Source organism: Tyto alba, unplaced genomic scaffold (genome assembly GCF_018691265.1).
Source record: "Tyto alba isolate M040663 unplaced genomic scaffold, T.alba_DEE_v4.0 Super-Scaffold_6, whole genome shotgun sequence".
Classification (NCBI taxonomy): domain Eukaryota; kingdom Metazoa; phylum Chordata; class Aves; order Strigiformes; family Tytonidae; genus Tyto; species Tyto alba.
Genome location: NW_024881327.1, coordinates 39,251,469 through 39,278,103, shown reverse-complemented (window position 1 = coordinate 39,278,103; position 26,635 = coordinate 39,251,469). Strand labels below are relative to the sequence as shown.

Genomic DNA, 26,635 nt, shown 5'->3' with positions numbered 1-26,635 from the left:
GAAAACTGACTTATTTATGTGTACAAGGTCTGATGCCTGCAAAAAAAAAAAAAAAGGTCAACCAGTCCTTTGGGTCTAAAGCTACACAAAACACGAGAAGTATAGCTGAAAGCCTGTTGCATCAAAGTCTGCTGTGTTGTGGGGACAACTATTAATTGCCCCCAGCTGTAGGAATTAACATGAAATGGATGGAAACTCCTTTTGACTCCTGTATTTTACAAACTGCTGTGGCACACAGGATGAATGCTCTTTGAAAGGAGCCTTCAAGTCAGCCAACATACTATGGCAAAATATGTATGTCAGAGATGAGTGTTACAGAATTTCTGTTCAGGGACATCTCCAAGGAGAGGCCATCCTTAAAAGAAGTGTAGCCTCTGTCAGGCCTAGGAGCAAAGTTGATAAGTTCTATAAGGAAAGTGCTTTGTCCTGGTATTTCTCCATGGCCTAGAGAGAAGGTAGTTTGAGATCATCACGGTTTAAGAAAGCAAAAAAACTCGTTAAGGAGAGTAACAGTAAGGATTAGCTTCCTCTTCTCCTTATTCCCTTACATGTTAAAGACAGATGTATTTTCCCTGATTTACAAGTGTACCACTATGCAGAAGTTCATCTAAGCTTCTATTTTAAATTTATTGAAAAAGTAGACACTAAAGAACTTCTACTGAAAATGTGGCTGTAGTGACTGCCTACCTTTGATGAAAAATACATCTTTCAACTGTCCTGTCCAAGGCAGATCAAAAAAACATCTTTTAAAAACACACAGAACAAATCCTCTTTCTGCATGCTCACTGAGGACTAAAAATTGTCACTGAAAAGTCAGTTTTATCTCCAGATAGGAGAGAAACAAGAACCATCTGTTCCAAAACACCTACCACCTACTTGCCTCCATTCCCAAAAGGTCCACCCCTGCACACAGCTTTCAGCTAATCAAGAAGACTTATATGGTCTCCTTGGGTTGGTCAGGTGGTCAGCTGGGATCAGGTCTTCTGCAGATGATGGTAACTGGCAGCAGGTCAATGCCCAAAATCCAGTATAGATTCCTTATTTCAGAAACAGATTCCTTATTTCTGTTAATTTCTAGATTCCTTATTTCAGAATCCTCTTACACATAAATTAATTCCACCAGTTCCCTGGGTTGCTTGTGTGGAGGCATCATGACCAGTGAAATCTCCACCACTGGAACACAGTCTGCCAAGAAAAAAACAAAGGCAGTTACTACATACGTTTTCTTTGCTGTGTATCTTCTGATCCATTTATGACTGAATTTAAGAGATGTTTCAAAGAGACCTGGAGTTTGATAATTAATGGCAGAAGGTGAAAGATCTACCTGTCTTCCTAAACATCAGTCTGGTTTGTTTTCAGGCATTTCAAATCCACTTCCAAAGTTTTATCTTGCATTGTAGTTTGTACGCTTAAATCATCATTAAGTCACCTGTTATCATTTCAGTTAAGATGCATTTCTCACTTTACTGCAAAATAACTTTCCTCATTCACACAGTATGAATGTAGTTGGCAGCCTTATTTAATATTATTAGTTGGTTCAAAACATGGTTTCAAGTCAGTTGTACACTATTTCTCAACAGTTTCTGACTCCTCTAGTTAAAGATTCCTTTATATTTTGGAGGAAGCTTCATTTTTTTCTGGCAATAACATATGCATGAATGAGCAAATGAGTTAAAAATAAATGGAACCTTTATTTTTGGTTATATTTTCACTATGTGTTTAAGATAGTTTTGGACACCTTGACAGACAGACAAACCTGCTGTTGCTGCTATTGCTCTCTGGTTAGCCACAGCCGTACCAGACTTGACACAGAGGGCGACTGTTGCTATCCACCCCTTCAGTTTTCACTTCTCCAGAAGTTTAAATTAACTTTCTAACTTCATGAACAGGTCTCAGCTGGCTGCCAACAGACACTGACAACCACCACGTCTTGGGCTTCCATGCCAGAGCACCAGTAGTTCTCCTGCAACCATGAGGAGGACAGAGCAATGGTCATGCTGCCAGTGCTGGTCTCATCCAGGAGATGACAACAAACTATCCCTTCTAGTCTAGGGGGTCTCAGAGAATTTAAAGTGGCTAAGAGACACAAAAGCCCAGATGTAGACATTTAAGAGCCATGGTAGGCAAATTAGAGCACGTGCCTAGGCTCAGGCTTGGACCAAGCATTCAGTGAGGACACAGCCCTTACAAGTTTCTGAGGAAATAAAAAAAAAAAAAAAGAAGGGGCAATTAAAAGGTTGGAAATCATCACTACATCTTGCTGGAGGGGATAGAAATCTGTGGCTTTGAAATGCCTGCTTCTCACCAAAAAAAATCAGTTTACAGACATTAAAATGATCCCTTGGATTTGGCATCTTTACACTAGATATTAGGAAGAAATTCTTCACCGTGAGGGTGTTGAGGTACTGGAACATGTTTCCCAGAGCAGCTGTGGCTGCCCCCTCCCTGGAAGGGTTCAAGGCCAGGTTGGACGGGGCTGGGAGCACCCTGGGCTGGGGGAAGGGGGCCCTGCCCATGGCAGGGGGGTGGGAACGAAATGATCTTTAAGGTCCCTTCCAACCCAACCCATTCTATGATTCTATAATTCTATGATTTAGTTGCCATTTTGTTATCTTGTTTTAATTGTTATTTAAATCCCTATGAAAGTAAATCCCCTTACACAAAACAATAAAGTGGAAGATTCCTGAGGCTAGGGATGGACATATCTAGAAGTTTCTCTTTTATGGTCTTATATATCCTAGAGAAATACTTCATGTTACTGTTGTTTTGATTTTGTACCTAAAAATATATTTGTCTTGTGGCTGTTATTTTTTTATTTAAAGCAAAATTGTATTGTGTCTAAAAGCAATAACTACAAGAATGACCTTTTTCTTTTTTTACTAAGTATCAAATGCTTTTTGTTTTGTTTTTGCATTTTTTAAAGTTCAGTTCATCCTGGTTCACCTCTAAGTTGTAACTTTTTTTCAGTTGAGCCCCTCTAAGGTGATGAATATGAAAACAAAACTACTGATTAAATGCCTTTGACCTTTGAGTACATTCAGAATGTGAATCATATTTTTTCTACTCTGTGTTGAGTCTGATTGTAATCAGAGGATATAAACATAAAATTGAGCAAGCCCATATCCAGCAGGATCAGAGCCTTCATTATTGCAAAGGGAAAACAGATTTTTTATCATTCGTGTTCTTTATAGTTCTAAAAATTTGTTTCTTGAATCAGTTTTTTTGCAGATTATGAAATACCTAATCTCCAGAAAGACAAAGTCTCACAAATTGTCATTTGGGTTGTGGATGATATTAAAGGACCAGATAGGTAAGTTATGTCTTCCAAAAAATTAAATTTCTCCTTTTTGGACCTGTCTTTAGAATTTCACCTTGGCTTTCTGTTTGATTAAATTTGCATAGCAATTAAACTAAAAAAATTTAGATGCTTTCACTAACACAGAAGGCACACCCTTCCATTCCCAAAGAGTACAGAAATACCAGAATTAGACAAAACATAAATAAATTCTAATATTAGGTCTGGAGTCCTCTCCATTAGATATGTGTGTGGATTTGAGACCTTGAGTGAAGATATGGCATGTTCAGTTCTACTAGGAAGAGTCAATCTGAATTTCAGATTAAATGCTGACATGAAATATTTCTTTCACCTTACCATATACATTCTTTTAATTTTCACCTATCTTAACTGTTTGAAAATAAGTAGAAGCAGAGAAATACCACCAGGGGGCTTGTTTTCTCTCCATACTAAAAATCAGTCCAATAATAAAATGTAGGCTCTAAAAAGATCTAATTTTGCTGTTCACTTAATTTTTAAAACAGCAAACAAACAAACAAACAAACCAAAACAGATCAGTCCAAACAGAATAGCCTGTTGGTAAATAGCCAAAGTGACAACCTTCAACAGGAACATAATGGAAAATGGACTGTGAAGTTACATAAATTAAGTAATTAGGCCAGAAATTAGGCCTGGTTTGGGATTAATTACAGGAAGAGTTAAATAGTCTATTCATTATAGCTTTTGTGGAAGTCCCTACAAATGTACATAGATGAATTGGGAGTAGGGGAACAGAGGTCTATTTTACCCCAACCATCTGCAGGGTTCCTGCAGTTTAATTCAACATGGTGACACTTCATTGCTGTTAAAACTGCCCTGGCTGAAGAGGGCCAGAGAAATGGACCCAGATGTCACCATATCCACCACTGGTGGCTGAATGTCTGGTGTCATCTGCATTCTTAGGAGTGTGAGGCTTCTGTTCCTGCTACCCAATGCTTTTTAGTTGCAGCCGTTCATTTTGTGTCATTTCCCCTTCACATCTCATCTCCTCTCTTTCCTATCTCCTTTTGCTTCCCTTTCATTCACTTTTGGCATGGCCAACACAGACCACATATTTTTAAACTGAAAGAGGGCAAATTTAAGTAAGATATAAGAAAGAAGTTCTTCACTGTGGGGGTGGTGAGGCACTGGCACAGGGTGCCGAGAGCAGCTGTGGCTGCCCCCTCCCTGGAAGGGTTCAAGGCCAGGCTGGACGGGGCTGGGAGCACCCTGGGCTGGGGGAAGGTGTCCCTGCCCATGGCAGGGGGGTTGGAACTGGATGATCTTTAATGTCCATTCCAACCAAAACCATTCTGTGATTTTACCGTAGTGCTGTGGAGTCTATGAAGCATAGTTCAGATTAGTGTTTCTCAGCCTTTCTCTTTAAATCAAAGAATCATACCCTTTTGGAGAAAAACACAAACAACTCACTTTTGCACAAGTTGCCCTTATTACAAAGAAAATCTAAGACAAGCACTGAATGTTAATTTATCTTTCAGTTAATGGATGCATGAGAATATTTGTGTATTATTATTAATTTTTTAATAATTTTTTTGGTCCCTATATGATTTCTTTAGTCATGAATATTTAGTAACCAATGGGTAAGTAGCACTGGACTTAATACTTCATGTTGATGCAAGTTTTAGAGGTCTCAGTAGGTTTTGCACTATGCTAAACTTTCTTTTGCTAGTTGGACCACAAATTTAAAAATAAGTGCTAGACACAAAAGCTGTGTTTAGGATTGTTTCTGTTTTCTTCTCTCTCCTTGTGTTTTTCTGTTGTTCTGTATTCAAGAGAGAGGACAGGCTTCTAACAAGAATCATTCTAATTTATTACAGCCAACTTATTCTGTAAAGACAACAAGCATCAACTTTAGCACCACCTAAATAGCTGCCAAAGAATATTACAAATGAAACATTCATTATTTTATAAAATTATTTAGCTCTTTTTCTGATTGTCTAGTGAAATATTAAAGGTGGGAATATTGGTTAATAGAATCCGCAAGTGCTACTCTGGCTGAAGTCAATCTTCCGGTCTCTGCAAACTGAGTATAAAGTGTTAAACAACTGTAAGAAAATGAAGCATTGTAAATAGCAATGTACACCAGTTTTCTGTAGGTGTTAAGGAATAGAGAAGAGGCAAAGTAATGGCAATTTACTATACTAATTCCATCAAGTTCAGTGAAGGGAAATTAGATAATAAAAGACTTGCAATAATATTAAAATCCTTTCTCACAGAGATTCCTGTGGAACTCATACTGTAAAGGTATTAGAAAACAGGCTGAAAACCCTTGGTTATGATGTCACCTGCACCGACAATTACAAGTAAGTGAAAATCCATCATGAATATGGAATATTTGCAGAAGCATCTCATCTATTTTAAATGGTTTCTTACTTTCCAATACTTAAGTGCCATTAATGTTGTGTTTTCAGTAAGAGAGTGGTATGTTGGAGGGGTGATGTCACATTTTTCAGACTTACCATTTTTCAGCCATGAATTAGCAAAAGACTACACTGTATTGTATAACTATAATTAAGTGGAACATCGTACTTACCCAGTGACAGACACAGAAGATGGCCTCATGTATTCCACTTCACTATAAAATCTTTATTTGGATTGAAAATCTAAACAACAGTTAAAAATGCTATTGAATGTCTGCAGAATTTCTAGTTATTCACAGTACTATTCACAGTTCTAGTTATTCATAGAAGATTGTAAGATAAACATAATTGAAGGCAAGCTTTAGACATGATAACATGGTTGAGTTTTTTTCATTTTTTCATTTGTTTCTGTCAGTCTTCTGCCTGAAAGATGCTAAATAAAATTATATCTTCACAGGTCTGTAATGCTCTTACTTTGCCTGGATTATCCTGATGATTCTAAGTGTACGCTTTCATCGTAAGTAAAGGAAGTTCAATCCATCCTCAGTGTCATTACAACCAAATAAATAATGCAGAAGTCAACAGTTCAAGAGATTCTACTTCTATCATCTATTATATAACACCCATATGCAATATAGAGTATTCTTGAATTTATTACTTACTATGTATTGAGTAAGCAGTTTCTAAGTTTCGATCTACAAATTGTGCACAACTGTCTGTGAGCACCTGCTATTCAAAATTAGTTATTAGTCCTCATTGATCACACAATCACACTGTACATCACTATAGTATGATTGAAGATTGTAAGTATCAGTGTTCTGATGCAAAATCTATTACAAATTTGAATTTGCTTTCATTAATATTCTTCCCTGAATAATGAATTTGTATGTCAAATGGCAGCAGATCTATGGGACATTTCGCCAGCTACTGGAACTTTTAGTTCCAAATTTTGAGGAAGTGTTTTTTTAATCTTCCATTTTGTGTGCAAAATCAATTTCTATATTTTAATGTATTTACCTTGGGTCAGTGGGTTATCTGCAGAGAATGCATATTACATCCAAAATACAAGTTTCTTAATTAGCAAGCATTACTCCCAAACTAGGTTTTAATAGTTTCCCTTCCCATCCATATTTTTCTTTATTATTATATAAAGAGGATTAAATTAATTTATGATGTATTTCAGTGAATTTACAGTAAAGATGTCTGTTTTCAATTGTGGCTAAATTTCTTAATCTATATTCTGTGGCATGTACAGGTACACATAAGGTACTTGAACATCTGAATATGAAAACTTCCTCACAGTTTGGAAAGTTGCAGGATACATAGATGCATAAAAGTTGTTCTCTAGTTATATTATTTTTATGCATAATCCATACATTTGGCCACATCCTATCTCCTACTGTCCTTTCTGCCCTAATTCAAGCACCTGCAACTCTTTTGTATGTTACTACCTATTTAATACTGCAATGATAACTTCTGCTGTGAGAAACCTGATTTGCTGTCCCTGGTTATGCCAGCAGAGAGGTGCGGACTCCTGCTTCCCTGCCTGTGGTTGTGTGGCAGCAGTGCTTCATGCAGTGCAGAAAAGGTGTATATCACTTTCTGTAGCATATGTTCAGTTTTTAATATATCCGTACAGAGAAAGTGAGCATTCTCTGTTCTTGCTGGTCACTGAAAGCTTTTTCTCATCTTGTCATGCAACATTTATTCTTGCATCCAAATTATATCCCATCACTAACCTACAACTGTGTGATGAAAACAGTGGCATTTTAGATATCACTGATACCTCCAGACTCCTTCTAGGTAGCAGATCACAGAACCAGCTCCCAGCCTGTTAAGGCAATTGTTTGTTACTTGATACCACTTGCATGGTGTATTAAAATAGGGTTTCCTTGTTCTGACAGTGAATGGTAAGGCTTTTGTTCATGTGTCAAAGGAAAATACAGTTCTCTCATGCAAAATCACAGTTCTGAATGTGGTGACATTATTATCAAACTGGAAGAAAAAGCATTTTACAGGACTTTAAAAATTATAATATTGTCAACTTTTAACAGAAGAATTTTCTCCCAGGTTTTGAACCATTTCTCTCAAAGTTTTGTAATGTGGGTGCATTTCTCAGCTGAGGAAATATGATTAAAAAGCTTCTGGAAACCATTAATGTATTTTTTGTTTACCTAAGGGATGACCATACTAGTTCTCCAGTATTACCACATAGTGCTTGCAGAATGTAAGCAGAGGAGCAGCCACTCCTTCCTTTCCATCCATATTGGCACTTAAATTATCACAATCACTAGTGTATTCTCAGCACCAGTCTCATACTCTCCTGAGGTAACTACTAACCAACTCAGCTGTTATCATCGTCCTTAGGAAAAGTTTCCTTGCTTCTTTCCTTCCTAAGCCTTCTATTCCCTCCTGTGTGCATGGCCATGTAATAGCCTGGATTCACTTCAAATCTATGCTATCCCTAATCAAGACAGAGCTTCCCAATCTGAATGCTATCATTGCCTCTCCCTGAAATTTAAGTGGCTAAAATACTTCAAGCCAATGAATACTTACACTCTTCCCCAAATCACCTACTTCTCTGCAGTAAAGAACATCTCCATTTAAATTATCTGCCCTTTCAGAAAGAGCCGTAAGCCGATGTACATAAATTATTTGATGATTATCTTCTAGATCTGTTTTCTCTGTGGATGGATCCCTGCTCTCTGATGGTCCATTAACTGACATGGGAACAGTTTGGTCAGTAGTGGTATCACTATTAAGAGCATGTATCTGTTCAGAAAAGGTTTCGTTTGCAGAGTGTGTATGCTCCGTGTACATTCAGTGTTCATACTTCCATTATAAATAGTGAGACTATGCATGCAGGCTCTGTTGCATCCCCTTTCACAATGGCAATTTGCTGTTACTAGACTGATAGTTGCCTTCTCAGCCTCCAGAAAATAATGTCCCAAGCCCAAAAATATCAGAGTTGTTCAAGTGACTTTTTTTGTCATGGCAACTGCTGTTACACTGGCGTACCAAAGGAGAGGGGTGTGTCTGGGTAGACAGACCTAGAAGGTGCTGTCATGTACTCGGGGCTTCTTGCGTAGTGAAAGTGCCCATAACTCCTCTCCAGATGAACTGTGTCCCTGCTGAGTCAAAATTTGGACTTTGGCGTATTAAGCTGACACCCTGATGTTTGAAGAAAACTTTTAAGTAAAAAAATACCCACTAGATGGCATACATGGCTCACAAACGAAACAGAAAGGAAGCCAGATGCAACCTATTAGCAGTGGCATTTATTACTTGCATTATTGCAATGTCAGGGAGACTTGGAAATGGATCTGGATACTGTTGTATCAAGTGCTGTAAAAATTACAGACCTCTAGGACCAGTGCTGTCTAGAAGAGCTCTATACTATCTCAAGCATAAGGCCAGAGCCAGAAAATGGATGTAGAGAGACAAGGAGGCTCAGGTATTAAGGTAGAAAGGAGCGTTCCCAGGGTTTTGCACAGACACCCTGTTTATAAAATCATGACAGCCAAAGGGAGTCTGGTGGCAAGCTCTTATAAAGAAACTTCTAGCTTAGCACTTGGGCTGCAAACTTCACCCTTGGCAACAAACCCCCGATATTTAAAAGAATCCTAACTCAGCTCTGTGCTGTGAACATCCTGTTTGTTTTCTTTTCTTCAGATCTGCACCAGCAGCACAAAGAGGACCTGTATCTTCAGACAGAGGAGGCAGCTGGAACAAGCTCATGTTTGTTTCTTTTGCAGGCTTTTTGTTCAGATTTGCTTTAGTCTACTAAGATAATCAACTGAATCCATATCCTCTGTTTGCCTTAGCTGGCTATAATTCTGGCTTCAACTAATTTCTAACTGCAACTCCACCGTGCTTCTATCTAGATACCAGCTGCTTTTAGTATCAAAAATTATTCTATTGCTGCCAGAAAGCCTCACTCTTCATTTCCTTTTCTTGAATAGAAGAAATCTACTGCTATATCCACTTATCCTTGCCCTCCAGAATTAAACTGAGAATAATAATTCATGTTCACATATTTCAGAAACAAAAGCAAAACGATGTGTGTCATACATCTCCCACACAGCTTACTTGTTTGTAAAACAGTCCTAGCATTTGGCCTTGGAAACTATGTGTCTGATTATCTTATTTTGGGAAGGGGAAATACAAATAAAGATGGGAGAGAGCTTAAATTGCTCAGTTGGTACAAGATACAGTAGGTGAGATGGGAAAAATGAAACTCATTTTCATAAGTGGTCCAGTACTTGGGCCAAACTTACCTGAAACTACTGTACAGCGAGATCCTGGCTTACATACTTACATACAGTATCTTACCACATAATAATGATTGCTTCATCATCCACACAGCTGTCCCTCAGCTGCTATTTCCTGGTGCCTGGATAGCCAGCAGTCAGGAATACCAGGTCTTGAAAGTTCCACAGTTTTCCACCATGATGTGATTTATGGCATATCAAATTCAGATGAGAACCTGCCAAGTCAGACATCTGCCTGCTTGCAATGAACTCGGTTAGCATGCTTCAGAATATATTGAGGAGAGAGGAGATGCCATCTTGAAGGTCTCTTGAGTTACTTCTGTGAATGTTCCAAACAGATGCTCCTCTGAAGCACCAAGACATCCAGCTACCAAGATGACACATAAATCTCTGGAAAAAAATAGCTGTTCTTCTAGAAAATAACTTTAAGTAGAATTTTGTTGCACATTCTCTGTTAGTTTCTGTATTATTTATTTGTGTTTGTATTAGCTAATTGTTGTCAGGAATTGGGACAGGATGTTCCTGATATCTCAGTGTATCCGATTCAGGACTCCGTAGTAGATTTACATCCATTCAGTCCCTGGTACAACTATATCATGTTGTTTGTTTGAAAGACAAAATAGCTAAAATATGTTGTTGTTGCTTATTTGTCTGGCTTCCATTCCTGTAATAATCTTTAATTTGGTTTTAATGGAAATACCTGTATATTACACTCTTAGTTGTGTTTGCCTCTGTCACACCTGGGTTCAGGCTCCAGCTTGAAGGACTTTAGTGTCTATTTCAGACACTTGCAAGAGTACTGAAATCAGAAGTTACAGAAAATCTGGGCGGTATTACACCTCAAAATTGTTCCCTACCTATGCTGAAACATTAGTCCTTTGATTAGTTCCTTCAACATCCTCCTCATTTTTATTTCTTGTTTGATGCTGTCCTTAACAGCAGCTGCCAGAATAAAAAGAGAGGTATCTGTTTGCAACACAGACACATCTCAGATAACTAAACCCAAGCAGTTTTGATCAGTCTTCTATTTGTCCACAGCAGATCACATCATGAAACATTTTGGACTTCAGGCTGTACAGATAGTGCATATGAGGCTCACAGATAGGTGTCTAAGCCACCGTTTGGTCTAATGTTGTCCTACCCATTGACCTGTTGATTAGAGTGTGTGCAGGATTCAGAGAATAACTTCATACTCTTAACAAGCCATGTGCCTCTTAGGCAACTTCCATCCACAAGCCAAGCACCCCAGCTGGCCAACTTCTGCTTTCCAGCCTGTGAAAGCTTCCCAGCTTCTGGATACAATCCACTCCAGCAGTGCAGTCCATTACATATAATACCAAAGACACTGTAGGAAGTGCTCAATAAGTATGGTTTTTTTTTAAAAAAAGGGCAAAATGCAAAGTAGGATAGATACCATTCAAATAATTTGAGGTTATTTACTGCATAACCTTGTATCAAGAACACACTCAGAAACCTCTTGCAGTGTTTTCTTATTTCTAATGTTATTGCCTCTTCTCCCATTACTTCAACTCAGTAGCAAAGATACCAATTTTTTTTTCCAGTGTCTTTTGAATAAAGTGTCTCAAACTTGTTGGAAAAGCTTGGGAAGATCTGTAAAGATTGTTAGCTAACCAACTAATATAGCTGGGAAAACAAACAAACAAAATGGGCAAAATTTTAGCTACATAGACTTCCTGGGATCTTAAAGGCAGCAAATTTCAAGCTGAGTGTTGATCAGTTGTTCTCAATTTAATATAATGGTTATAATCTATGCAAAAGAACAGTGTGACTGGCATCTTGGAAGCAGAGGGACAGAAGCATCAGCAAAGGGAGAAACCATAAGGTCATTTGTTACTCCTGGAGGGAGGGAGAGATGTGAACAAGAACTTGAGAGCAAAAGAATCCCATATATCTCTCTTTTTTATTTCTACATCTACAAAGTGTGTGAACAGTGCTATTTACACATATATTTTACACTTACGTGGTGAGAATTGGGTAGGTATGCCTGTGCCCTGTCTTGAACACTCAGTAAATGCTCTAATTGGCAACGTCTCATGTAACAGCTGTGCCAAACTTGGAGAAATCATAATGTCTAAAAGGCATCTGCTCTTCTATGTAAACTCCTGAAAGCCTGGTAATGTTCAGCAGGGTGCTTCAAATGTGAATTCAGAATGTTTCAATCATTTATACTTGTACTAGCAGTACTGCAAAACCAGCTGTCTCCAGACCTGAACTGAAGGGACAAAATGTTTCATATGAAAATATTATCTATATCACTTAATTTTGAATCCAACTGGATGCCACAATCCTCTGTAGATCTGTTAATATCCAACTATTCATGGCAAATGAAAGCATCATGTACAAGATGCTCTGCATTTCTGCAGACAGACCTGTGGAAGCCACTGATCCTAAGGTAGTATTTCCTGTCTTTGCCTCTTTTGTGGACCACTTAGGAACTCAGTCATGTCACCCTCTTCATTTTAATATAAAAATAAATATAATCTCCTCTTCTGCTAACCTACTATTTTGATTTTACCGCTGCATGTATTCCAGTCACTGAATCTGGCAAAAGTCAAACTCCAATTCAGAATAATTAATTTTTTCAGCATGTATGTGCTGCAAATACATATACAACTGCTTATACCTGTTCTATCTGTTTTTAAATGCAAACTCTCAAGTGCTCTGGAGTAAGAAGTGATGAGAATAAAGCAAGGACAACTTGTTCACCTCTCTGCCCTTTTTATACTGCTGGTGTTTATTTTTGTCATATTGGCCTCGATGTGATACTCAGCTGGCATGACCATGTTTCCAATCAGCAATCTCAAATGTAGTGAAACTTGAACTGAAACCTCAAGAAGTTGTGTAATACTTATTGTTCAAAGAAAGCGAGCTTTTTTGATAGTTTTCAATTGGGTTAGCTATAAATGACTCTGATGTATTCTGCTTCACCAACAGAGAGCATAAAGTGATTTTAGCAGAGCCAGTAAATTTGGTTTAAAATAGCTCAGTATGAGGAGGCACCCCATCTTAACTTAGGGAAATGTTAGGGTGGGTCAAGCCCTTTACACACGTTTTTCCGATTTTCAGGTTTTTCCTAATTCCAGCTTCTGTCAAGTCTAAATTTACTCACCATTTTATTTAAGAAGTGAAGAATACAATCTGCCAGATTTTATTTATAATGTGGAGACATTTGATTTCCTACAGTTCCCCGAGAATTACAAAGGCAAGCTCAGAGGAGACCCCCATTCCCTTACTACAGTAGCAGAGTTCAAGTGCAGGCTGGCAGGGAGAGGGGCGCAGGAACCTGGAGCCTGGGAGCACGGCCCATACGTACCCTCACACCGTGCCAGGGTATCCACCCTGCCTGGGCAGCCCCTCTTTGCCCATCTTCTTCCCTCTTTCCTGCCACTCACAGCAAAGGTGAACCTGATCTCAGTTCAGAAGAGTTACTTCGTATTTTTATCAGGGTGCGTGAGTGGAAAATTATGATGTTGGACGCTTTACAGAAGGAAAATGAAGGAGGAAATTATATTTAATAATACACATTGCCTTTAAGTAATAGGCACTGAAGTAAAGTAACTAGTCCTTGACTTGTGAGCATTTGACTAGGAATACCTCTGCACTGTGTAAGCAGTATGTGTGGTAAACTCCCAAAGTGTGGGCAGAGGGGATGATCCAGAACTGTCTCTCTAGAGTGACTCAAGTTATACCGTTAGTTACAATAATTAAGAAACAAATAGCATTTTTTAATCTCATAACTGTGTTTGCCTGGGCATCTCAGTGATTATACATGATACAGTCTGGTATCAGGTGCTAATAATTGCTTGGATAAATAATTAACAAGGACTGTCAAGTACTGCAGGCATAAACTAGGATGATGTCAAGAATTTGGCAAACACTGGATCACCGAACTCCAGGAGGATTCTTTTTTTTCCGCATTTGCAACAGGTAAAGTCAAGAGAGCAGTGCTAAGAAAATGACAGGTATTCTACATGATATCAGGGTACAGGTGTGGAAAAGTTCCTAGGTCACACTGTGCCATTTCGAAGAGCAGCAAGCGAAGAAGCAAATGAGCAGAAACAAATATTTAATCAAAATCTTGCAATCTCAAATCCCAGCTGTAGGACATGCTGGCCTGTGTCATGCTTCATTCTTACTTTTCCTTTTGTTTTAATATAAAATGCTAGAAAATCCAGCATTGGTTTTTCCACAAAACTCCAAAAATTTTCTGTCACCACTGCCTATTAGCATTAGAGAGCTGCTGGAATAATATGAAAAAGGAGTGATGACAAGCAAAGTGTATGTCATATATCATGCAAAAAGAAGTTAAGAACAGTAAGAATAACCAATAAACTTGGAAGCCACAGCATTAAATCCTGGACAAATATTTGTATGTGTGTATACAAAAGCATATTTTACATATCTGTCAAGCAGAAAAGATCTTGTTTTTCAAGTCTCTTGTTTTCTGACCTTTGAACAATCACATGGATCCTTTCCAAGTGGCAGATCTACCCCCTACAGTTATTTTAGGATAATTTTTGCAAATTACACGCTCCTGTGCTTGCAGAGCATATTTCCGTATCAACTTTGTTTCCTTGGCTGCTTCAGAGGGATGGGAGCCTGCTGGGTATTTCCCTTCAGACTCTGTGAGCAGCATAATAATAGGTACACACCAGAAAACAAGCACTCAATTCCATGGAAGTCAGTGAGGTTACTGCATGTGCTTTACCTCTGCACTAAAACTAAACCTTGAAACTGTTTTGCACAAAAATGTGCAGCAACTGAATCAGAAACCACAGTAAGATCCCTCACTGCTAGGTTATAGTTTTGGTATAGCTCTCACTTCATTGCAAACTCTTCTATTGCAGCTGTTCCATTTTATATAAATAAAACGTGTCCTGAGTTAAAAAAATAAAATATTATCTTCATAGACTGATTCATGTTGAATGGACGATTCATCAAATGTGGGTCCCTCCACCCTGTGAATCGGTGCTTTAAACACTATACCCTTGAATGTGTGAGTTTTTTAATTTAATTTCCTGAAACTTTCATTTGCTTCATTTCCTGAAATGTCTACGTAGGCATATCAAAAAAAGGTGAAGGTGATACAGAAGAATAAAACAACCTGCTTCCCAAAACTGTTCTGGAGCTACTCCACAGCTTGTGTCCCCCACTCCTCCTCCTTCCCCACCAGCAGCGTGTCTGTATGTCAGGGATCTCTGGGCACACTGCCTTGCTCTGGGAGAAAACTAATGCACAAACCCCAGCTATGACCTCGTTTTGCCACAAACTCACCACTTTGGCTGAGCAAGAAACTGGGAACAGCAAAATGCAAAAAGCAGCACTAGTGGGAGCAGGACATTCTTCAGGAAGCACCTGTACAAGCAGCGCCAGGCTCTCCAAGCGAAGGGGAAGGGGCAGATGGCCTGACACTTGAGAGCCAGCAAGGGAAACAAGCACAGAAATGGGAGGAAGAAGCTTGGTCCGAAGAGGGAGAATGTTTTGGACCCTTTGGGATCTTTGTTTGCAACAAACAAAGAAAAAAATCAGTTATTAGTGTCTGTTACTCGGTCTCATGCTGAACAGCCCAGTCAGTGCTGTCATGGCTCCAGCTGGCCGCAGGCGAGCTCGCACAGCAACAAGCGGAGAAGCAAGTGCTATTCAGACAGGCAAGGGGAAAGGAACTAGACTGCACGTCTGTGCAGAGAATGATTAAGGAATAGCTGTTCCCAAACACCTCCTCCCTGGACATGAGCTTTAAATGCACACTGCTGTTAATTTGTAAGGCAGTCAAAACTGTGGTACATTTTGAAACATCTGAGCTAAAGGACAGATGTCACAGCGTCTGAGAAAGATCAGGGTACATCTATATTCTTGTTGGTGTATCTCACCGGATACTTGATCCTACTGAAATAATCTGACTGTCCATAAATCACGTCCTAGAAACAAACTGCTTAAAATCTAGTTGTTCCAGCGCCATTTCAGCAGAGCAAAACACTAATGGAAAAAGCAGGCCACTAATTTAGGGTTCTTAAGCTCTGTCATGGGTCCTGAAAAGCTCTCATCCCTTACGTTATCTCCATAACCTGCAGTGAAGCAATAGCATGTAAAAGATTGGATCTAGTTTTCTATGAAGTGCTTGGTAGGAGTTTCCTGATCAGAAAGATTTTTAGAAAAATTAACGCCTATACAACGAAAATAGCCTTTCAAAACATCCCTGAATCACTACTTAAAGAACTTTACAGGAAAATAGGGAAACGGGAATAATTATCCATACAAAGACAAACAAACCTTACCTACCCAGACAATCAGAAAGGTTTGGAAAGCTAATTTACTGATAAGAAAATTTCAGCACTTACTGATAAAAGATTTCTCCTCCATGCTAAAGCACAATGTTTGATGAGAGGAAAAGACACTTTGCTTCCTTTATTTCTCCAGTTGTGATCTCCCATTTGAAAGTAAGGACATTTGGAAGGACAAAATAGGGTGAAACAGAGATTGTATTCTGGGACTCAAGGTCTCACAGGAACTGAAGAATCCACAACTGCTTCTGCTTTACCAAATCCCTAATGGAAAACATTTGAAGAAAAAGAAGAGGAATTGATCCTGACACAGCCATGCTGTAACTCTTTACCACGGATTTCCTTAATCTCATCTATTTCTTACAAAAATACTAATCTAAGAGGAAGCATTTATTAAAATCTTTTTTAAATTACTGGTGAATGGGTGTCAGAAACCCTGTTGTAAAAGCCTGAACATCCCGAATCTCCGTGAGACACTTCTGTATGCTGTAGCAACAAATATTCCAAAAGAAGATCCAGAAAGTTATCCAGAAAGGGTAGTTTCTTCTGCTCTCTAGAGGGCATTGTAGAAAAGATGGAGCCATACTCTTTTTCAGGGATGCACATTGAAAAGACTAGGGGCAATGGTCAAAACATGCAGCAAGTGAAATTCTGATTAAATATTTTTTAAAAAAATAAATAAATCGTGACAGTGGCTGCCCAGAGAGGTTCTGGATTCTTCATCCATGGAGGTTTTTCAAAACTCCACTGGAGAACGCCTTGAGCAACCTAATCTAACCTTGAAGTTAGCCATGATTTGAGCAATCGGTGGGACCAGATAACCTGCAGAGGTCCCTTCCAATCTACATTGTTGAATGACACTGTGAGTTTTCCAAGAATGGCAATTACTAGATATTTTCTTTCTGGAAGGGCCTGCCATACATAGTACTGTCCCCCTTTTTATTTCATAATGCTAATGCATAACTGGAAAGACAGCTTTATTTTTATAACATCTTTAGCTGTCCATAGAATTTCAGCAGTCAATCATACTGGGTGCATTTATTTTAAAACCTGATGACTAACACATTTTATCAAGGACATTTAAAATTCTAATTTAGGCAGCACAAATAATATTTCACAGCACGTTACCTTATGCACACATGCAACCTTAAGCTACATGGATATTTACTCTTAAACATAACTTATTTCAGCTATTGTCTTCAAGGAAATATTAGCTAGATTCATGTGTTTTCAGTTCCATAAATCCCAGTATCTTTGGAGACCTGCCTGATAAAGTTATTTAGTTCCACTCATTATCCATTAGGAAGCATGCAGATCAGTCTGCATTCTGCAAATCATTAACACAAAATTGTAGCTTCAGAGAACCATATAGTTTGGAAGGGACCTCTCAAAGACAAGAGAAGCTTTGCAGTGATATATGCCAGCTTGTACTTAACTACTCTCAGATGCATCTCATCTGGACACAGGGACTTGTATTCAGCAAGTGTGCTTAAATGGTCCGTAACTCAGCCCTTCTCTACTATGGGCAGGAATTTTCTCCCCAAAACTCCTGCCTAGGCCCTGTAGAAACAAAGACCCTAGGAGGCCTGAGAACAGACTTTGCCAGTGAAGAACAAGTCAAGGCTTTGAGTCACCTCTGCTTTTCCAGTGTCCTTTGAGACTAGGTCACCTACCCCATTGAGCAATGGCTCCATCTTTTCATTGGTGTTTGTCTTGCTGTGGATGTGCCTGTGGAAGCTATTTTTCGTGCCCTTCCACACCTCACCAGTCTTAACTTTGGCTCTGGTTTGGCTTTCTTAATTCCTTCCCTGAATGTCTGTCACACACAGAGCTGGCCAGGGCTCCCCGGGTCCCATAGCTGATCCCAACCCCCTGTGCTTGACTTTAGAGACACTCAGATGCTCTCACAGCCAGAGCTGGCCCTTAAGAGACCCACTCACCCACTTGCTCCCAAGTCAAGTCACCTGCTCACCAGCTCATCCAGCTTGATCTCCACTAGCACTCACAGAGTCACTCACACACCCACACTAACCAGCCACTGGCACCAGGGGCTCACAGGCCCTCCCACCTGTGGTCTGACCCATTGCTGCACTCACACCCCCACATACACCCATTGCACACACACGATGGTGAGCCATCACCCAGGGAAGAGCTGGAAAGGAGCTGAAGAAGACAGGACAGACTGCCCCAGACAGGCACAGGGCATGGCCAGCCAAGCAAACAGACTAGCAGTGCAAAGTGACTGCAATATTTATATGCAGTTGCCCTTTTTATTCCCCTACCACACTATTTTATCACTCTTGCTCATCCCAAATTACCTAAACCCCTCTCTTGTCCCACCTTTGATTCCACTCCTAAGCATCCTGTAATAAATCCTGTGCAATCATGAACTGCTTTTCCCCTGCATCCCACAATATATCCCACCCCTATACAGCAAGCCCCTTAGTCCAAAAGGTGATTCAGAGAGCTGCTCCCATTGCTCACGTTGATGGGTGTCACATCTGGATGTTGGGGCTAAGGCTCTGCTGGGACAGCCCTGAAGTGACCTGGACAAGGTGATTGTTCCTCAGGAGTCCTTAATTTGGGTTCTCGCCTGCCTTTGTGTCCCTGTGCTCCTCTGGGCATGTGCAGATGGGCCTTTGATGGGCATATGGCCCTTGTGATGGACCTGGGAGAGGCCAGGCAGGGTATTATTTAGTTTCCCCATCCTGCCACTGTCTCTCTGAGCTCCTTTGGAGGCATGCAGATGAGCATTATCACACAACAGTCCCGGCAATGCTTCTACATTCCGCCCAGATAGTCCATCCCTGCTTCTACCTTCCCCTTACACTTTTTTCCAACATTTAAGTTCGGTCAGGAGTTTCTGATTTGGCCAAGCTGGTCTCCTGCCACAGCTTCCACTTCCTGCCGGTCAGGATAGACCACTCTTGTGCTTTGAGGACATTTGTCCTCGAATCAACTTGCTTTCTTGGGCTCCTTTGATGTTCAGTGTCCCCTGGGGTCACACCTATCAGGTCTCTGGAAAAGCCAGTCATTCAGTCATAAATGTCTCTGTCACACCAAACTGAGTGCATCTACATTTCTGTACCTGTTTTCCTTCACAAGGCCATTTTTCAACATTTACTAAGCAGTAAGTTCTGACTAATTGTCTGTTCTGATCATAAAATTCCTAAAATTCCCCATCCTGCTGATTAACACCTAGAAATGGGTCCCTGACTCCATGGGTTTTGAGAAAACTACTACTAGATCAATTCACCTGCAATAAAACACAACAAAGCGCCACTCCTCTACTACACCAGGTCACTGAAAGACAATCCAGTCAGTGCTGGTGCCCAGCACCAGAGCATTGAACTGATCTGTCCTGGGAGGTCGATTCTGTGTGGACAAACTGTAGAAGTGGGGCTGAAGCAGAGAGCTGCAGAAGATGGCAAGAGCAGCTGGGAGTGTGGAGGAGGGATCTCCCTGAGGTCCACCATCCCATGCCTATCTAAGCTTATTTTCAACTGCGGGTCTGACAGGTGATAGACAGAGGGACCAGACCATCCAGGGAGTCACACAGGAATGAAATAGCTTTGTGATGGTGGCCTTAAGACATACTCCACCCTGACCTTGAGCAAGGCACAAATACTGCTTTTGAGAAACAGAAGGCAAAAGGGATGGGGGAGGGAGAAATCATTGGCATGAGCCTGTGCAAGTACAGGAAGGTTTTGTCTTAAATTAAGACTTCTCATTTTAGATGTTGCTTTGTCATGTGCTGCTGTCCTGGGTCTTTCTGGCTCTACAGTTCAAAACTGGTGCACTGGCCTCAGGATGCTGCCCAGCGTTAATCCTTTTCTATGCATGCTTCTTCACATTATTTACACAAAAAGCAGAAACACTATCATATTTGTTAGATTTTATCTGTATTGATTTTTCTTTCTTTCCTTATAGCCTCAACTTCCTGCACAAGCCTGGAGAAGAGAAGCAGCCACACCACATGTAGCCAGGAGCGCGTGTAGGGTAATAAAAAGGTCACCAACAAAACTACAAGGCACAGTGGTGACATTTGGTCCTCCCACACTCTCCTCTTGTGTGAGAACACACAGGAAAAAAATAGTGCATTCCGCTCGAGAGAGCGGAATGCTTTATTGAGAAGAGACAGGCATCGCGCTTGTCAGCATGGGCTGATCTAGCATTCTCATTTCCTTACCTAAACCGCTCAGCAACGCGTGGAACAAAATGAGTAACTTCCACATGGAAAAACAGGCTGCTTACATGTGATACAGATGAAAGAGATGGAAAGCCCCAGCAGCCTGTGGTGGGAAAACTGCAAATAATGACTCGCGGGTGCCATTTTACAGGATAGTTTCCTGCACTCCAGGTCCAGCAGCTTGAGCCCGTTGCCCTGCGGTCAGGTGGGCCTGCTCTCGCCTGCAACACTCAGAGGCAGACCTGTGAAGCATCCCAGATGACTTTGCAGTTCCAAATCTACATGCTCTGAGGGGTGCTAACCCCAAAACATGCCATCAGCACGTAGCAATGAGCGTGCACCCACAGCTAGATGCAGCGATAACAGTGGTGGGACGTGGTATGTCTCCTACCCGAGCAATAACATGTACAGCAGCAGGTAACGGCAATGGTCCCTCTGCATACCTCTCCTCCTTCCTAGGGAAGAGTAACACTGATCATGATATCCTTACTTATGACAAAGTAAGATTAAAGTGGCCATATTCGGAACACCCACCGAGAGCAAAGTCATTTTTATAAGGAATTTAGGTATCTGGGCTTGAGAAAGCAGTTTCACACCACTTTCTATCCCATAATTCTTAAATGTAAGGATGCCTAAGATCTAATGGTGCTTCCATTTGGACTGAAAAGTCCTGGGTGCTTAAACTTGTGTATATTAACAAGTTCAGAAGTGTCCATTAGGGACTCAGGGGCAGTTAGGAATTATGACATTACTGATTTTTCCAACAAATTAGTTGAGGAGCACCTCCTCACACAAAATTTGGTCGCAATGAATCAACGCACATGCACACACATACACACAGAGCATTTCTACTTTTGAGGACTGCTGCACAACTAATTTCTCTACAGTTTTTCAGGATAATTAGAAGAAGAGTTCAGGACTGAAATCTTATAGATTTGAAAAGCTGCAAGTGTCTAAAACAAAACGGTGAAAATGCAGATACATGCATCTTTAAACTCAGCAGCCAGTTTTACATCTACATTACTGATTGCTTCAGTGAACTATGTAGACATAGGCCAGGTACAAACTAAATCACCATTTGAAGGAGACAGTAAACCAAAGCTGTAAGACCAAACCCTCAGCTTTAGTTGCTCAGAGGAAGCAAAGTCCATCTCTACACTTGCCAGGTGATTTGATGCAGGGCAGCGTTGTTGCTGTATGTCAGCAGAGCCCTGCACTTTGTATACAAACCATACAGGAAAACCAGAAAAGGCTTATGAGCTTTCATACTTCTGTGTGCAATGAGGCAGAAAGAGAAAAGCATGCATTATACTTTCAAAGAATGGAGAAAATGCTGAAGACATTTAAAAAATAAAGATGATGAAATACTGCAGTATCAGATTAGCTGACAAAAGTCTGAAAGCCGATTACCTAGTTAATCAGCTAGATTTTACACTGCACCCGCAGTTAGCAATGTCAGTATACTGTTATTTATCACAACACAACACTTTGCATCACTGATGTTGCAGTCATTTGCACCCTTTTAAGTGGAATGATAATTTATCTTGAGCCTGGTTTACAGATGAAAGGAGACCTATGCAATCACTTGGTTTGCTTATCCATTCCTACATCTGTCAGCCCTTTCCTTCCCCAAAATTGTGAATTTCTTGGCCAATTTCAACCAAAGTCTAGTGGACCGTGCTGCAGAACTGCTGGTCCTGTTATTTTACTCATACACTTACATCTCACTGGTGGGGGCTCCTGCCTAGGTAGGGTACATATCGCTGTGAATGGAAGCCACACTGTCCTGTTCTGAGGAGATTAACCCTCCCTAATATCTGATACTCTAAAATATAAAGAAGCATTTTGTCATCAGAAGTAATCTTAAAAAACTAACAAGAGAAGAAGGTGAAATCAGAATAGAAATTTGTGTCATATAACAACAAAGAGAAACAATACCACCACGCTGAAGATGACAACGGCAACCAGCTGAGAAAAAAAGACTTGGGGCTGGGAAGGGAATGCTGGTGCTCAGACCGTCTCCAGACAGCTCATCTGGTAAACAGGAGCATAACATGGTCCGTGTTCCCAGCAGTGGATATAGCTTTGCAGAGGACACAAATGGGATGTTTTCACCTCCTTTAGATGGCCACCAGTGCAGGCTCCGAGTTAAGGCACTGTTGTCCGTCTGTCGGTCTCTTCATCTGCCTGTAGCTCTAGTGTAGGTGTGGTGGGGGCTGCCACAATGAAAACAGAGCTACTTACAGGTTAATTAACTGTCCCGTATCCTGGAAGCACTCATGCATTTGTCCCAGAGACCAGCTCTCCAGGAAAGTTCGTGTTCAGCAGAGGAGCTGAAACACGGGAGAGCTGAATGGGGTGCCCAGACACAGAGTTATACATGCATTTTTCACAGTAGCTGTTGTGTGTGGTTGGATGGCGTACAGCTCTTCACAGCTGTCACTTTGTACTAGCTGGTTGTCTTATCCCAGCCCATTTAACATTTTATTTGCAGTGTTTATCTCAAACCTTCTCTAAATGTTATGACAGCATTTACCCTGTGAAACTGGGAAGAGATGAGAAGACGGGAATCACTGCTATTATAACAAAAGCCAGGAAAGCCGTAATTTCTTTAATTATTCTAACAGCTTCTGCTCTTTTCAGTTCAACTTCTCTCATTCGTAAGTTCTGCTGAGAAGTGACAGCCAGTAATTGCAGGTGTCCACAAGACTGGGGGTGATAAGTGGCACTATGAATACTGTGGTATCGTTGTAATCTAGACGTTACCTTAAAATGAGTCTTCACGACTCCTAAACTGTGTAGGGTTTGAAGCAGCCTTTTTTTTCTGTCATACAGACAAATTCACTGCTAGTATAACTGAGCTAACTTCCATTAAAGGCAGGGGCACTGTTTCCATTTCTGTCAGAGCACTGGCCACACAACACATGGGTGCAAGAAATAGAGGCCAGTGAAGAAGGACGAGGACACAGGCAAACCACACAGTCATAAAATATTTCTAACAAACTTTTTACTCACTGAGGAAGAAACATTTCCAGAGTTTCCTAGAAGCACTGAAAAGATGCACAACATATATTTTCTTACCTATGTTTGCAGGTCCCTGTTGTTTTGGATGGGTGCCGTCCTACCTGCTGCATACCACTTTTTACCAGCAATTTTGACTGTGAAGGATTTTTTGCGTCCTCAGTCATATTTTGGGTGCCAGAATTATCTGCATTTGATGGATAGTAAAAAAGAAAAGGATAAATTAAACTTTTGAGCAAGCAGACCTTGGGAATGGCTGGGGGGTGGTCTGTTATCCCCTGCTGCCTCAAAAATACCATCCACAGAACTTGCAGTTAGCTGTGGGGGCTATCTGATTTTCTCTTACAATACTAGTAGCATTAAGTGTGCATGCTGATAAATTATACATCATACAGGTCCATTCTTACAGAAGTCCCCTGCTGCAATACATGCTATCAAAGCAGAGGCTGGCAATTATGTGCCTGAAGTATTTCGATTTTTTCAATTTTTATACCAGCTTTCTAATCAGCCCACCCAAAGATTTAGTGTAAATGCTGGCAGAAGAGTAGACACACCTTGGGAAGACCAGGAATAATTTAGATTCGCTATCTTGGAAATTCACGTAGCTCAGAGGGCTCCAAAAGTTGGCTATCAGTTTATGAGACACTGTGCCTTTAAAAACTGTGATTTTCCTTATAGAAGGCAAAAGTAACTACTAGCAAATGAGTTCAAGAAGCATACAGATCTGTGAAGCTTCCCTGCAATCTCAGGGTAAATCCTACATTTGCATTTCCTTAGGGTCCTGTGGAGGGTACTGAATTCTTGTGGAATACAGTCAGTCAGTTCAAGGTCTTCTGCTTGGAGAACTGCTCAGGAAAGATGTGAAATCCAGCTCAGTCCACAGACCTAAGGGGATGCAAGACCCCTGTAAAACACTCTGCTTTTCACCTTCCATCGTCCTTCCCCATTTCACTTTCTCCTCTGAGCTCCCCTCCCACTGGACAGTTCAGGGAATACTGTTTCATCCTTTCCTGGCTAAGGCACCGTTATCATCTTACTTACACCTCTTGTGGGAATACTCTTGGGACCAAACATTCGCAAGGAGTGAGTTCATGCTCACATTCAGACTGAGAAAGAAACTACTGTCTTCTGAACCACTGGGAGTATGTACTTTTACTGACTTTTCCACTGCCCCCTCAACTCTGCTTGTGCTATTTATCCGTCCTGAGCAGGCTGCCAAGGCTTGCTGAAAGGAGGCTTGACAGTCATTTGTCTTGGACATTCCTTATGTAGTTCAAGTTGTTACAAAATCAGCAGCAAGGACACCTTGCAGAGCCACTGAGTCTGCACTCACCTTATTTATTTATTCTTAGTGAGCCAATGCCATATCTGAAGTGAAGAAAAAAGTCTTCTCACATCAGGTTACTGAAGAAAAGAGTGTCTTAAAAAAGTTGCTTGTTTTTGGTTTTTATTTTTTTAAAAAAGTTTTAAAAAGTTAATTAAACTTTTTAATTAGTTATTGAATTCTTTGACTCTAAAAGTGACTCTTCAACTTACTAAAGACAGGTATCTTCAATACCCAGAGCAAGCAGAGATTGCAGTTTTACTGCATAAACTGCTTAGGATAACTCATTGAGTTTTTCCAACACGGTATGCACTTAGTTAATGAAACTGAAGAGCAGCAAGTTGAAAACACATGCAAACAAACATTAAGGAAAAAATAAACCAAATTCAATAACCTCTCTTGTGCATAATAAAAGATCACAAAGTTGAGTGGTGAATACCTTGCATTCATATTTACAGGATGATGAAAACAAGGAACAAATAAGGAACAATCATCTCAGCCTGTCAAGGCAGAACCTGCATGAATACTGGAAGGATTACGGGGGAAAACTTCCTTTATGTGCTAATACTTACTGAATTGTTTCCTACAGAGTTTCCTGCACTTTTTGCAGAACCTGCAACGGGGACCACTGAGGGTACACAAGCAGCGTCACGAAGAGAGAACGCTGTTACCTCTCTCATGTAGAGATGACACTGTTAGGCAGAGCTATAGAATATTTCAGTTGGAAAGGACCTAAACCAATCATCTGGTCCAACTGCCTGACCACTTCGGGGCTGACAGCCTGATACGCCACTCCAAAATTGAGGCTTCAGTTCTGAGGACACGCCTCCCAGATTTTGCATCATTTCTTGCAAAACGGGATCAGAAAAATTGTTGCAAATGCCCTCTCACAGTCAACCTGTTAAAGACAGGTGCTTTGTAAGCAATTATTAAAAATTTATTAAAAATTTATAGTTAACGTTATTCTGACATTGCATAGCTTCTTTTGGTCAGATTTTGAGATTTGAGTCTAATTTTATGTTGGCTTTTAACTAAGGAAGTTGAATCGCCCTGTTTGGAGAGGACAACAAGGAACTCATTTCCCTCTTCCAGAGAACACTTAATGCCTCGTTAGGTGATTTCACACAACCTCAAACACCCACAATTTACACACTGGTTTTAGAAATTCATGTGGCAACTAATCCAAGCCTATATGCAAGGGAGAAAAATAAAATATGCCATTGTGTGCCAATGAACTGTGTTTTTATCACTACTGCAAAGTTCCTAATTCCGTTCGGTAAAGTCGAATTCAACCCCTATCATTTAAAAACAAATTCATTTACAGAAAACAGACCACGGTCATTGTAATTCAGCTTTTACTCACACATCAGCCAGAGAAAGGGGATGTGTAGTTAATTCAGCTTTTACTCACACATCAGCCAGAGAAAGGGGATCTGTAGTTAATTCAGCTTTTATTCACACATTAGCTGGAGCAAGGGGATCTCTACTTGAACAAAGGCTTCGGGAGTTTTACGACTAATTCCTGAAATTCACCGCTGTGAGTTATTGCTGACAGAGTGGAGCTCGGGGAGGCCAGGGGAACGCGAGGAGCGGAAGGCAAACAGCAGCGGGGCTGTCCTCTTCCCGCCCCGAGCCCCGAAGAGCCACTCTGGTTTTAAAACCCGCTACTGCCGTGACCCGAGCCGGCTGGGAAGGGGCCGGTTGGCCCTGGGCTCCGGTGGCGACCGGCCCCCCCGGCCCCGGGGGCACGGCAGCGGGCGGCCGGGGCCGGAGCAGGGGCCTGGGCGGGGGCCGGGGCCGGGGCCTGGGCGGGGGCCGGGGCCGGGGCCGGGGC

General features: G+C 40.8%; 1 protein-coding gene and 1 long non-coding RNA gene across 4 annotated transcripts in view; one reads left to right on the top strand and one right to left on the bottom strand.

Moving 5' to 3' along the window:
• Nucleotides 1–12,697, top strand: part of BST1 (bone marrow stromal cell antigen 1) — a 19,435-nt gene extending 6,738 nt beyond the window's left edge. Inside the window, exons 6-10 of one of the 3 annotated variants that reach the window (XM_032984379.2) lie at nucleotides 3,218–3,310; nucleotides 5,551–5,637; nucleotides 6,152–6,211; nucleotides 8,368–8,433; nucleotides 9,367–9,451. In XM_032984379.2, the coding sequence (XP_032840270.1) occupies nucleotides 3,218–3,310; nucleotides 5,551–5,637; nucleotides 6,152–6,211; nucleotides 8,368–8,433; nucleotide 9,367 (307 nt within the window). In that variant the 3' untranslated portion in view covers nucleotides 9,368–9,451. Of the gene's footprint in view, nucleotides 1–3,217; nucleotides 3,311–5,550; nucleotides 5,638–6,151; nucleotides 6,212–8,367 lie in introns of all 3 variants that reach the window. The other 2 variants (XM_009967053.3, XM_032984377.2) reach the window with 2 other exon arrangements.
• Nucleotides 3–26,593, bottom strand: LOC116959534. The gene is made up of 3 exons (XR_004405912.2): nucleotides 26,261–26,593; nucleotides 23,538–23,664; nucleotides 3–1,185 (listed from the first exon to the last, which is right to left on the bottom strand). It is a non-coding gene; the product is annotated as an uncharacterized LOC116959534 (long non-coding RNA).
• Nucleotides 26,594–26,635: the final 42 nt, after the last annotated feature.